Raw genomic sequence first — 13,737 nt, 5'->3', positions numbered from 1 at the left:
AAAATGACACAGGAACACTTACACGAGTTACCTCATCTCTAAAAGGGGGACACTGTTGAAAGGAAGCTTATTACTTGCGACCAAAAGGTGGGCTAAATTGTGTTAACGTACAGTAGGCCTCGCCGTACAACAACCCATCCCTGAGCAAACTGGCTGTTCCGGCACAGCGTGACAAGTTTACACAGCATATCCAGGGCATGTGTCAGGTTTCCAAATCTGACAACGGCCCATTGTGGCCGGTGAGAGGGACGGTCTTTATTTTACTGTGTGGAACAAAAAGAAACAGGCCAGCGACCTAGATGATGCTCAGATTCATGGGACAAATTGGCCTCCCACATCCGTTTAACATAATGGTTTCCTACAGCCATTGTCCTCCTTATGAACACTACCAGCATTGGGTCTTTAATGACAGGTGTCAATCTAGAGAGGTAGTCGCCCCCCTTGGTTAAAATCCAGTCACGATGGCACACAAAAAGGGGAACAAAGTTTGATCCGAAAACAAGGAACAAGACTGAATATTAGCCCTACCTGGAAGGTAAAACAATCTGACTAGTTTTGATACAGGATGTTTTGAAGTGAAAGCTTCCGTAACTAATATATCCATCGGCATTTAATTAATTTTAACCAAGCATAGATGTTACTGTGTGCTTTGTTTGGCTCCATAATGTGTATAAGCTCCAATGGTCAAATCCTTAAAAATAAAACAAATAAATCAAACATGAATTGCAGCGTGGCCTGAGAAAGTGAGTTTTTAGTCTCTCGTGACTCTTCCCTGACCCAGTAGGGAAGGTATTCCACCACTGGGGTGCTGTGAGGAGGGGCTGCTGAGTGTCTGAAGAGACAGGACAGCCTACAGCCTGGACAGAGGAGGCCGATCAAAGAGATCTGGCTGGAGAGTATATTACTGCATACTAGTTGGTAACGGATTTATATCTGCACATAAATGAAACGGATTTAAAAAATGAAATTAAATGGGAAAATATTTGTGAAATGTGAAATTCTATGTCATCACAAGCCATGTACAGTCAGTGTTTGCGGTTTTTGACTGTGTATGAGTTGCTTTTCTTACAGTAACCTTAAGGACATAAGTGAAAGGAAATGCTGGAAAAAACTGCCTTGCCAGAAAATCCCTTAATAAGATGTGGATCATGTGACATGCATCTGTACTTTCATTGGACACTGCAGAAAAATCAGTTTAATGTGCTGTGACTGAGTTTCAATAGATTTGCAAGGGTAGAGCAGGAACGTTTTTTTTATATATACAACAGCTACGTTCAATGAGCTCTAGGATTCTAATTCCATCTAACAAAAATGCTACCCCCCCCCCCCCCGCAGAAGTTGCAAATATGTTTACTACTAATATTACCATTTATACTGCAAATTCATTAAATAAATTAATAAATAAAACAACAGGAGGTGTTTCCATCCTATCCGAACACAATCTCAAGTAATCTTGTAAATGGGGGGGAGGAGGGGGGGTGAAAGGTGTCTCATTGAAAAAAGTAGCAGTAACTGTGGCAACTTTTGTGAAAAATAAATAAATAATTAGCACAGACGTGGCAACAAACCAACATGTACCATGTGACATGAGTTCCAGCAGACTTTCAGATAGCAATGAGATGCTCCATGAATCATACAAGTGTAATTCCTTAAAGTAGGCTATACTGCCATTATTATATCAGCATCCGCAACATAGTTTAACCAGTTTCAGATTTTTTAAATACACGGGGGCCACCAAAGCCGTTTCCTTATAATCCGTCTATATTCACACCACCATCCAAAACTCTAGGTTTAAAGTAGGACAGCCAGATTTCAATAGTTCTCATGATTCACATGCAAACAAGCCTCCCATCTGTATCACTTTCAGCCTATAAGCAAGTCAGAAGCTTTCGATGTATAATAGCAGACAATAGACGTGGACTGCAGGTAACGCATCTCTCCCTCCCTAATAGCTGATAGGTTCGCTGCTTCTTGGTAAGAAGGAGGGGTCAAGTGAAGGTATTTCAGTATACGCTGAACAATTAAAGACCTGTAGTGTAATAAAAAAAAGAAAAAAGTTAAGTGAAGGTCCACGCTTTCCCCAAACAGAAAACTAAAGAAAGCAAGCAACTTCATCACCTCGGAGTCAACCGTAGGCTAATCCAAAAAAAGTGGCCGTGTAGAAAAGACAGATTTGACAAGATGGGGCTACGCGATTTGAAATCGCTAACATTTTACATCTTATTTTGCTTTACCTTCTTCGAGGTAAGAATATATTTTAATTGTGCGAGAGAATATTAAAATGTAGCATATACGGCTGTCCGTTTTAGCGGACAGAATTATGCTGTAGCTGTTGTAGTTCGATATTCTACTGATGTTTGTGTGACTTTAAAATTGCCCATTTGCTTACGAGCTCAAGATCAAGAGATTTTTAAAATCACTGCAGTGCGTCAGAAACACTTTTATGTTTTATGCAATGTCACAATTAAAATAATTCAATTTTTAATCTCATTGTGTTACGCAATTCATTTTATTATTCCAGGTGGTATATTGTAGGATAATTTGCTTGTATGTTACCACCAGTGACTGTTAATAACATGGTTGTAAAATATGATCTTTTTGTGTTTTGTCTACAGATCTGTGCTGCTCAAAACGGTAAGCCTATCTAATTCATGCAATGGTTTTTAGAAAACCTACTGTGGCTCATTATTGCGCAGCCAACAGGCGGTGATAATTGTCACAAATTGTGTTCCTTAATTTGTACCAATGTACCATCTAATTTTTGTTTAACGTCAACGCAGTGTCAGCGTCATGTCAATGCAACTCGTCTTCAGTTTGTGGTGAGCTAATAGCCTACAATTATGTCTCTCCTAATTCAGGAATTACTGTATCCATATACACTGTAACATCAAAAACGATAACGGCGAGATGGACTCGGTATGCAGGTGCCAGTTCATACAAGCTCACGGCGACACCGATAAATTCACCATCCGGGCGAACGGTATTCGCTCAGTTCGGTGGAAATACCGTGATGGGGTCCATTAGCCCCCTTTCCCCCAATACGGTGTATACCCTGAGGGTAGAGGCCATGGATAACTCCATTACAGTCCTCACCAGCGCCGTGGCAGAAGGAACTACAGGTAAGACACCACTGTAAAAACCCAAGGAAAAAACTATTTAAAATTATATATAAACTGTACAAAATCCAACATTAATGTAACATTTTATCCAATATTTATTTTAAAAATATGTACTCTGTAATGTGTACACAGCACCCGACGTGCCGCATATTTTGGGAGCCAACTCGAAGCAGAGCCATAGTATCACCGTGGAGTTTACTAGTATGCCGGGAGCCACTGCCTACGTTCTGCGGGCCGAGAACGAGGCTGAGGGGTTATTTTCCGAAATCGAAGTTCCCGAGTCCCCGGGGACCATCTCCAACCTCCAGCCATTCACCATGTACACACTCAGCGTTATGTCTGTCAACAGTGGAGGAAGAAGCCAACCATCTTTGTCTGTGGAAGAAACGACAGGTAACATTATTAGTATTTCCCCCCAAAAATGACAAATTTCAACAGTGGGCCGAGTACTATGATTGGCTAGTAGTATTAGCTTGTTGCTGTTTATGTTATAAGGTGATCATATAAGAAAATTCTATGAACACATTGATTTCTTTCGTTTAGGTAAGATTTGTGTAATAGATTTTGTTTATTTAAGCTAAATATGTATATGAAGCAGACTGTGTAGTTTTCCTGACAATGAGCTGCAATATTAGATCTGACACTGCAGTCAGGTCCAGTTTCAAATAACAGACCCAATGACAATGCCCTCCGGCATTATTTTGTATTAGTAGTAACTGTATCTGGATTTGCACTTTTAGACAGTGCACAATATGAAAAGATAAACCATGAGAACTAGGCTGTGCCTCTCCCCAAGGAAAACACAAAGTAATACAAGCTGTGGCATTGATCTCTAACAGCTAAGAGATAGCATTTTCCTCATTTAGCTGCCACAGAGTTGGCTGCTGGCATAAACACTATGCAGCCGTTTAGGGCTACAGCCATCCCTGGGCCACACAATTCGAGTTTATGTGGTGGATGTGATATATGCTGGAGTACTTTGGGGCCACAACATTCTTGCTTCGGGTCACCAGAACCCTAGGGCCAGCTCTAAGCTGCCTGATAAAGAGAACATTAGGATTCTTTTTTCATGGAATAGACACATATGTGTTTTAACTCTGTGGGTGTCATACATAGACTGTAGAAATATATTGACAAAGTCACTGCGACATCACCCTTTGACTTTTCATGGTTCGTGAAAAACGTTTTGAAACTGTGAAAGTCCTGCCATGTTGTACAAATTGGAGCCAGAGACTACGCAGTTAGGAAAAGGGGGGGCCCTTATATGGTCATGAAGTCTGGGCTGGGTCTGGATCGTCCAGTAAGCATGTGAATGACATGCAGTGACACAATATTTCTCTGATTAATTCACAAAATATTAAAATATTGGCCAAATGACACAAAAACAAACACCTATTGTGGGAAAAACTTTTAAACGGATGGTTGAAACACCTATACTGGAGCCAACCGCAGTGGCGCTAGTGAGCAATGTTGCTCTCTACAAGACCAGGAAGTGAGCCTATTTTTGTACTTGTTATTGTATTGTTAAAAATAATATGGCCAGTGACATGTTTAGGTTAGTAAGCAGGAGCCAAAATTACAGAAAAAATAAGTAAAATATCATAACTATGAGAATACAGTTCCATTGCTGGACACTTCATCCTAAAGATTAAACCAATACATTTTAACCCATCCAATTAACCAAACAGTGTTTGAATCAAACAATAAATTGAACCAGACTGGGGGTGTATTGTGGCTAAATTCTCACCATGCCCAGACTAAGCAGTATTCCTAGATGATGTTATGGGTGAGAGTGCCCCCCTGTGGCTGACCTGGGACAGACATGCCAAGTAAAATCATAAGAATGCTTTGGACTGGGGCTACACAGCTAACTGATTTTATCCATTCGATCGGGTTCCCTTTGCCCCCACCCCATGCAGTGCTGGAAGCTCCGCAGCTCAGCGCCTTCTCCCCGAGCAACGACACAATCATGGTCAGCTGGGATCCTGTGGAGCACGCGGTGCTGTACACCCTGTGCATCATCATGGAGGGGTCCGACCAGCGGATCAAACTGAACACCACCAATACCACGATGGACTTCACCGTGCTGCAGGCTGGCACCGTCTACAGCATTAAGGCCAACGCGTGGGACCCCAGCGGCACCCCTGGCGATGACATCACTCTCAGCCAGATCACACGTAAGGGCTGTCTGTCAGACAGTCTGTGTCATTGCCAGGGCAATGTCATGGATACCAGACATTTTACCTTAAATGAGCAGGATCCATTACCCTGTAGATGCAGTGTTTTTTTAGCCATGTTTCTGGTGTAATGTTTGCAGGAATTCAGGTGAGCATATGCATTTTGTGAAAAATGACCAATAGCTGGCACTATATATTTTTACGTCACCTCTATCTAATTATATCAAAAGTTTTTTTATGGGAAAAGTCAGCAAGCATATAAAGATAAACCTCGGGGATAGTCCTTAAGACATGCACAGCACAAACCCTGTGGCAGATTCAAAATCTTTAGAATGTTCAACCAGACATTTTTCACATTGTCCTGTGTGATGAGTGTGAGTGTGTGTGGGTGTGTGTGTGTGTGTTGTTACCATGTATGTATATTGCCTCCAAGTATGTGTCTTCTGTTTAGGAGCGTGTCTGGTGACTGGGTATGTGTAAAGATTGAGTGTGTGTTTTGCTACCATGTGTTTTCATGGTGACTGGTGCTGGGTTTGTATTTGATGACCAGGTGTGTATAAGGTAACCAGAGGTGCATCTAAACTAGATGGGTGTACGTGATGATCTGTGAAGTGTCTAGGTTGTGTGTGATGACCAGGCATATGTGAGGTAACTTAGTGTGTGCGCACAGTGATTGGTATGTGTGTGGTGAACAGGCACGTGTGCGATGACCGTTCACGTGTGAAATGATTAGCTGTGTGTGGTGACCAGGTCCCCCAAGCCCAGGGCCCGTCACGATCTTCCCGAGCGGCGGGCGATCCGTGGGCATGGAGGTGAACTGGAGAAGTGTTCAGGGAGCAGCCGACTACCTAGCCGTGAGCTCCAGCGGCCAGAACTGCACCACTTCCTCGGCCTCAACCTTCTGCGTCATCAGCCCCCTCGAGTGCGGCCAGATCCACTCCATCACGGTCGTCGCCGAGAACGCGGCTGGACCCAGCAGCCCCTCCGACCCGGAGAACTTCCTGACCTGTAGGTATCCCACCATGCCAGCTAATCAGAACAGCACTTTTGCAAAATGCATTTGTATTTTGTTCATACTCAGTCCTATTTTAGTTTTTGTCTTTGACTTGTTCCCATAACACTTATTTATCACATGGCACCAAAATGAGATTGGGAACACTTCTTTTGGAAGTGCTTTTAGCACTCTAAGGCATACTTGGTATACAAAAAGACATAAAAAAAATTCTTTGTCTAAAGTAATAATAATTATTATTGAATTCATATATCAGAAACTAACCCTTTTTACAATAAAGTTAGATGTAAACCAGAATATGTAGAAAAGGACGTCAAAATGGAGCTTAATTGGGAATAATAAAAAGCTGTAGTAAACATATCGTTTATTCAGAAGCAGATGTAAGTACAAGTGAAGGGTGTGTGACTGGCTGCTTGGTTTGGTCGTTTCCAGTCCCCTGTCCCCCAGAGACATCTTGGGTGGAGGAGTCGGTGCCAGGGAACTGCTCCTTACGCTGGCCAGAGGTTAACTGGGTGGATTATTATACCGCCTTCGTGAAGCGGGACGATGGCGTGGAGATCTGGTGCAACACCACCACCACCAAATGCAACTTCTACTGCAACTGTGGCTATACGTACTTCATGACCGTCTTCTCCTACAACCAGGCTGGCTCCAGCCCTCCGGGGCCTATGCTCAACTACACCACCAGTAAGGGCGTTCGCAGTACACAGAGCTTGAGTGTCTGTGAACAAGCCAAACTGTGACTCACATCCTTTACCAATTATCCACATGAAAATATCAGACGCTGTTTTTACTGACCCATTGTAAACATACATTTTCCCTGTTTTTCTGATCTGAATGGTTTGACGAGCTTTGCCTTCGGATCGGTCAAGTTGGAGGAAACAGGCTTGCTTACCTGCCATTGCTGTCTCTTCTCTGCTTGCTTCCGCAGTCCCCTGTTGTCCAGAGGACGTGGCTGTGTCGCTGGTTTCCACAGAGACCTTGGAGATCGGTTGGACCCTCGTGCGGGGGGCGGAGGTGTACCAGACCAAGGCAGCCGCTAACTCCGACACGGTCCTCTGCAATGACACGTCCCCCGTGTGCGTGCTGTCCGACCTGACGTGCAACAGCAATTACAGCGTGGTGGTCACGCCTTGCAGCGAGCTCCGCGGATGCAACCACACCTGCAGACCCCACACAGGGGAGACAGGTACCTCCACACCTCCAGACTGACAATCATGGACCGCAGTGACGCTGTAGGAAATGAACGTCTCACACAGAAACAAAGATCCTTTAGCATTTTGTGTTTTTCTTACGCCCGTTTCCTGTTCTCAGCTCCCTGTTCCCCTGAGATCCTGAGTGTGAGCCAGATCAATGCGACCTCTGTCAACATCTCCTGGAGTTCCACTAACCGGGGGGCAAACTATGTGGTGAAACTTACCGGCAGCAGGGATATGGAGTCCTGCCAGTCGAGGGGAACATCCTGCAAGATCCTCAACTTGCCCTGTGGCACTGTCTATGAAGTCACTGCCATTGCCACAACCTCTGCTGGGAACAGTTTGCCTAGCTACGCTGTACCCCTGGAAACAGGTATCCCCAGGCAACCTGAGAAGGCTGGCCAGGCCCATGTAGCTCTCTATCAATGAACAAATCTGAACAAATTCAATATGCAGAAATAGAAAGTTGTCCTTGAAACTATGGGTTAGTCATGCCACAGCTCTACTGTATTATACAAGCTGGGTAGCTGCTGTCTTCTGTATCCGTAATTCCTTATCTCTTAGGAGGCTTTGGTTGGGAACAGAAATTTACCAGCACTCTGCTAGCAATGGGTGTTCTACCTTTTACCACAAGCTTTTCTTGATCATTCATAAGGAACTGGCAAATCAGTACAATTTGAGTTGGAACAATAGGCAGAACCGAGGCGGAACTTTCAATGTTAAGAACACTGAGCTGACCATCTAGATAAGCTATAGAGAATCTCTGCTTGAATGCTGTTGATAAAGTGATAATGTGACATGATTCTGATGACTTCAACCTCCTCCAGCGCCGTGCTGCCCGGGGAACGTGACGGTGCGGCAGATGACCCAGGCCTCGAGCCACGTCACCTGGTCCCCTGCCACCGGGGCCGAGTACTATGTCACCTCGCTGTCGTCGCCCCGAGGCGATGCCAAGTGCCACACCCTGCAAAACCAGTGCGTAATGGGATGCATCACCTGCGGCACCAACTACACCGTGTCTATGGAAGCTATCAGCAGGACGGGCCACAAATCGGAGTGCACCTACCATGGCTTCTCCTCCAGTGAGCATGGCAATACTACAGCGCAGTAACACTTTACATGCAAAAAACGTGCCTCCTGGAGCACCTTTCTATCATGTAACTTCCTTTCCCAAGAGCTCATTCTCCACTGCAATTACATTTTATAATCACTGAAGTGCACTGGCTATTTGTTTTATCCTATATGTACTAAAATATCCAGAATGATAAAAACTGAAAATATAAAGAATGTTTCATCATGTTTACATATGGTATTACACATGAAGGATATGCTTGCATAATTGAATATAGTGAAAAGTTGATAAAATATACCGCATTTTGGATTTGACTATAGTATACCGATGTTGTACCACAAATTGACATAATGAACAGCAGACATTTTCATTGTTGCTATGTAACAAGGAGAATGTGAACTCAAGTGTTACCGCTCCTGTGACTGTGGCAGGTGCCTGCTGTCCCTCGAATGTGAGGCTTTACCGTATGACCAACAACACCATTCGGGTGCACTGGCGAGCCTCTGGTAACCTTGGCAACTTCAGTGTGGACCTGCGTGGAGCCCAGTCCAACTACACCTGCACCCCCCCGATGGGCGCGACCTCCTGTGACGTGTCGGACGTGGTGTGTGGAGACGTCTACAGTGTGGTGGTCGCCCCAGTGTCAAGAAATGGCACGAAGATTGAGTTCTGCCCCAGGAGGATGTACTCTGGTAAACAAAAAAACATAAGTCGGCTTTTGTACAGCACATTCATGGTTCAGGTGTTGCAGAAACTCCCTTGGAGCTGTGATATCTCACAAGTGACCATAATTAATCTGACCTGAACTCAACGTATTTGTGTGTGTGAACATATCTTCTCTGCATGTTTCTGATAGCCTTGTATCTTGTAACATTTCAGTTTCCTGTGCTGGAAGCAGTGTTGGAATGGGTAAGACCTGCTTACATTGAAAACACTGCCATATACTGTACTATAGCGTACATATAAGCATAGCGTACTTTGTGTGAAGTTTGAGCAGTGTGACTGTGAAACTCACATCAGACGACTTCACAATATATTTTACTATGAATTTAGCTGCAGACAGCCTGTATACAGTCTGCATACAACCTCCATGTCTGAACCTGATTCTCTTCATTTTTTCAGTAATCTATCGAGGAAGAAGAAGTGTGGATTAACAGACAGCATGTAAGGTATTTTGTGATAAAATTAAGTTGCCGCTCTGACCATGTGGAATGACTAACATATTTTCTCAAATAAAAAATTGAAAAAACACTGCCTATTATTATTATTATTATTATTATTATCAAATCATTATTTTCCCATGGCAAGCATAAACATAGGTTACTGAATTCAATGCCTTTCTTTGATTGACTGAACAAATGCTACAGTATCATGTTGCAGGAGTGAGCTTGTGATTCTTATTCAGCTATGGAGTATAGTATGCAATAAAGCAATCTTATTTCAGTGGTGATAAGAATGTGGAATCCACAGAACAGGTCATTACTAAATATTACAGTCTCAGTGGCAGCAAGCAAGACGCAAGAGTGGACCTTGGTTTTTTCTCTCAGAGATCTCTCATCTCTCAAAGATAAAATTTTGAAGTACTGTCTTTGTTATGGTGATAGTTTCTGATAGTTTCTTTTTGCACGGTTGTTAAGAGTTCCAATTGATCTGTATATTGCTATAATCTTTCAAACTCCAGTTATGGAAACCCCTATTTTTTCACTTATTTTCCTTTAACTTTCACCTTCCTCATGCAGTTGAATTGTTTTATATCTAATCTCATCAGAAATATCTCCTTTAGCCATTTTAGATGCATATGACAAAGAAATCTTCAAGGCAGTTTGTTTGGGAAGTTATTTGAATGTTAGGGTCACTTTTGAAGGCAAAGGGTAGTAACATAACATCATTGACATTATTTGGAAACAATGTTTGTTGAGAGGACACAGCTGTAACTTGTTTGTTGATTTGAAGGATGGAAGAGTGGACAAATACTGATAGATGTGTGGTTTAGTTTCTTTAGTTCTGTTCGTGAAGTCTTCTGTGTGGACAGTAATCACTGACACCTCCTCGCCTGCCTCCTGAACAGTGTTTCTGAACTGTCAGACTGGTGTTTGAGGGCTTTTCTACATTATGATAAGAATTATTTGCCCATCAACTGTAGAGGTCTTCTGTGGCCTACCAGGCTCTTTGCAATTACTGAGCTCTCCAGCACTCTTTTTCTTCTTAATGATGTTCCAAACAGTTGATTTTGGTAAGCCTAAGGTTTGGCCTCTTTCTCTGTTCTTTTTCTTTTTGATGCAATTGAACACATTGCATCAGAAACATCTGTGAAGCCATTTGTCCGAAACATTATGGTGCTCTGAAATGGGGGACTACGTATGAAAAGTGTTATAATTTTGATATGGTGAAACCAAAATGCATAAAAATACCCTTCCACATGTGAATTGATTGACTACAAATTTAATATATATATATATATATATATATATATATATATATATATATATATATCAAGGTGTGAAAAGTACTGAAGATTGTTGGCTATATTTTCATGTTTTATCTCCATATTTTCAGTGGACTCTGATGATTGATTATAATTATCTTTCTCTTTCAGGACAGAGGCTCACTTTTTCCAAATCGACATTTCTTCATGGCATGAATTAATATTTTTAATGTGATCTTTGTTTAGAAAAACCTGTCATTTGATAACTTCTTACAGAATAGTAAACACATTTAAAAAAGATTCTATTTGTAACAAAATTCAAGTACAATTTAAAAAACAACATAAAAACAAATGTCATCTTAAGCACAGTTTTGTTACCGTAACAATTTTTGTTTCATGTGTGTTTTAAATTTGTTGTTTAAACCGCAATAAAATTTTAAGATATAGGCTGATTCATTGGCTTGACGTTCTGGAATTATGTGAAGTTGGAAACAAAGATATTAAGACACCATCATTCTGACATAAAGCAACAAAGAATTTCCAGGAAATTTAGAATCTACCCAAGCAGGCATGCCTCCAGAGGATAAATGTGAATGCCGGTCAAGCCAAATATGTCCAACAGTCAGCTGTACCACCATACCACTGTTAGCCCCAAGCTCTACGCTGTAGTCTCATCTTTCCTCTGGATGATACTGAAGAATTCATTTAATAATGATAATGTGACATTGGAATCCCATGTTTGCTGAAATAAAAGTCACTCTTAGAAGCATAACATTATTTTGACCTTTTTGCTATACGGCTAGAAACTAAGAAAGTTTATGTCATCTTGATGGATTTCCTTTTTCTTATTGAGACAGGCTGTTAGAGAATTTGTATCAGAAATACAGTCATGTTGTATAACGTGTTTATAAAACATATATAAAAAATATAAATCATATATATATATATATATATATATATATATACACACACATATACATACACTAAAATTTTCCTCTGAAATTTATATAGAAATGTTCCAATTTGAGAATTGTATTATAGGGCATAATGCAAAAAGTTAGAAGATACCCAAGCAGGCATGACTCCAGAGGATGAACGTGAAAGATGGTCAAGCCAAATATGTTCAACAGTGAGCTGAACCACCTGTTAGCCCCAAGCTCTACGCTGTAGTCTCATGTTTCCTCTGGATGATACTGAAGAATTTCTTTAATATGTGACATTGTATCTCACTTGTTTGTTGAAATAAAAGTCACTCTTTGCAGCATAATATTGTTTTGTGTGTGTGTTTTGTGCATGAAAATCAACTGTTTGATATACTGAGCAACTGTGGTGGACAAACTGTGGTTTCAAATGTCTAACAAATCAACAACACTCACTGTACGCATAGTGGTGTGAAAGACTAGAAGAGAGGACTACACCAGCATAACCTCAGATGGTTCACAGCCAGATGCAAACCACTGATAAGAACCAAAACAGAAAGGCCAGGTTTACTAAAAAGGTTTCCTAAACATACAAAATGTTTAGGAAAGTTCTGGAACCAAGACTTATAGACAGATGAGATAAGCATTAACCTGTACCAAAGTGATGGAAAAAGAAAAGTGTGGATAAAGAAAGGAACTGCTCATGATCCAAAGCATCCATCCATCCATCCATTATCTATACCTGCTTATCCTAAACAGGGTCGCAGGGGGTGCTGGAGCCTATCCCAGCATGCATTGGGCGAGAGGCAGGAATACACCCTGGACAAGCCGCCAATCTATCGCAGGGCACACACACCATTCACTCACACACTCATGGACAGTTTAGGGTCTCCAATTAGCCTACATGCATGTCTTTGGACTGTGGGAGGAAACCCACACGGACATGGGGAGAACATGCAAACTCCACGCAGAAAGGCCCCAAGCTGTGATTCGAACCCAGGATCTTCTTGCTGTGAGGCGACAGTGCTACCCACTGCACCACCGTGCTGCCCCCAAAGCATACAGTAGCTCCTTATCTGTGAAACAGAGTGGAAGTAGTGTTATGGCTTGGGCATGTTTGGCTGCCACCGGAACTGGCTCACTCGGATTTTTTGATGATGTGACTGCATTTTGAAGTGTACAGAAAAATCTGTACAGATCCAACAAAATCCCTCAAAACTAATTGGAGTGGCACTTTACCTTGCAACAGAACAATGACCCCAAACATACTGTTAAAGCAGCCAAGGAGTTTTTCAGGGCCAAAAATTGAATAACTGGCCCAATTAATCACTATACCAGAATCCAATTAAAGAAGTCACTTGCTAAAGACTGAACTTAAAAAGTTCCCAAGATAAACAGGAACTATAGATGACTGCAGTACAGTCTTGCTAGAGCATCTCTAGGGAAGATACCCAGTCTGGTGATGTCTATGGGTTATAGACTTCAGGCAATTATCAAATGCAAAGGACTTGCAACAAAGTATTGAATATGACAACTTTAAGATTATGTTAATTTGTCCAATTACTTCTGATCCCCTAAAATTCGGGGGACGATGTATTTAGGGCTGTACTTTCTACAAGGATCACCCAATATGGATGTAAATACCCTCATGTTAAACCTGACAGTCTGTACTGTAACCTCATATTCATTGTCTTATTTCAAATCCAATGTGCTGGACTACAGGGCTAAAACGACAAAAATGGTGTCACTGTCCAAGTACTTGTGATTCTGCAGTCACTATCTATTTACTGATTGAATTTTCCACTAGCTATCTAAG

The 13,737-nt window shown here is 41.9% G+C and overlaps 1 protein-coding gene across 2 annotated transcripts; it reads left to right on the top strand.

Moving 5' to 3' along the window:
• The first annotated feature begins 1,996 nt into the window (after positions 1–1,996).
• On the top strand, positions 1,997–12,268 carry LOC135256608 (fibronectin type III domain-containing protein 7-like). 2 transcript variants are annotated; one of them, XM_064338543.1, is made up of 14 exons: positions 1,997–2,244; positions 2,616–2,634; positions 2,859–3,119; positions 3,252–3,512; positions 5,039–5,296; positions 6,047–6,304; positions 6,741–6,995; positions 7,240–7,497; positions 7,623–7,877; positions 8,332–8,586; positions 9,008–9,268; positions 9,456–9,485; positions 9,699–9,740; positions 11,173–12,268. In XM_064338543.1, the coding sequence occupies exons 1-13, from the start codon at positions 2,182–2,184 to the stop codon at positions 9,728–9,730; spliced, it is 2,466 nt and encodes an 821-aa protein (XP_064194613.1). In that variant the 5' UTR covers positions 1,997–2,181; the 3' UTR covers positions 9,731–9,740; positions 11,173–12,268. The 2 variants fall into 2 exon arrangements, with proteins under 2 accessions (XP_064194613.1, XP_064194614.1); XM_064338544.1 differs by having other exon boundaries at positions 9,699–9,745.
• The last annotated feature ends 1,469 nt before the right edge of the window (positions 12,269–13,737 follow it).

The sequence above is a fragment of the Anguilla rostrata genome, chromosome 6, assembly GCF_018555375.3.
Source record: "Anguilla rostrata isolate EN2019 chromosome 6, ASM1855537v3, whole genome shotgun sequence".
NCBI classification, from domain to species: Eukaryota; Metazoa; Chordata; class Actinopteri; order Anguilliformes; family Anguillidae; genus Anguilla; species Anguilla rostrata.
This window is presented reverse-complemented; position numbering and strand designations above follow the sequence as displayed.

Excerpts from the sequence above, each read along its gene's own strand:
- LOC135256608 (XM_064338543.1), top strand. The coding sequence starts at position 2,182 with ATGGGGCTACGCGATTTGAAATCGCTAACATTTTACATCTTATTTTGC. Across the intron at positions 6,305-6,740 it reads CCCGGAGAACTTCCTGACCT|TCCCCTGTCCCCCAGAGACA; the intron begins GTAGGTATCCCA and ends GGTCGTTTCCAG. Across the intron at positions 9,486-9,698 it reads TGGAAGCAGTGTTGGAATGG|TAATCTATCGAGGAAGAAGA; the intron begins GTAAGACCTGCT and ends TCATTTTTTCAG.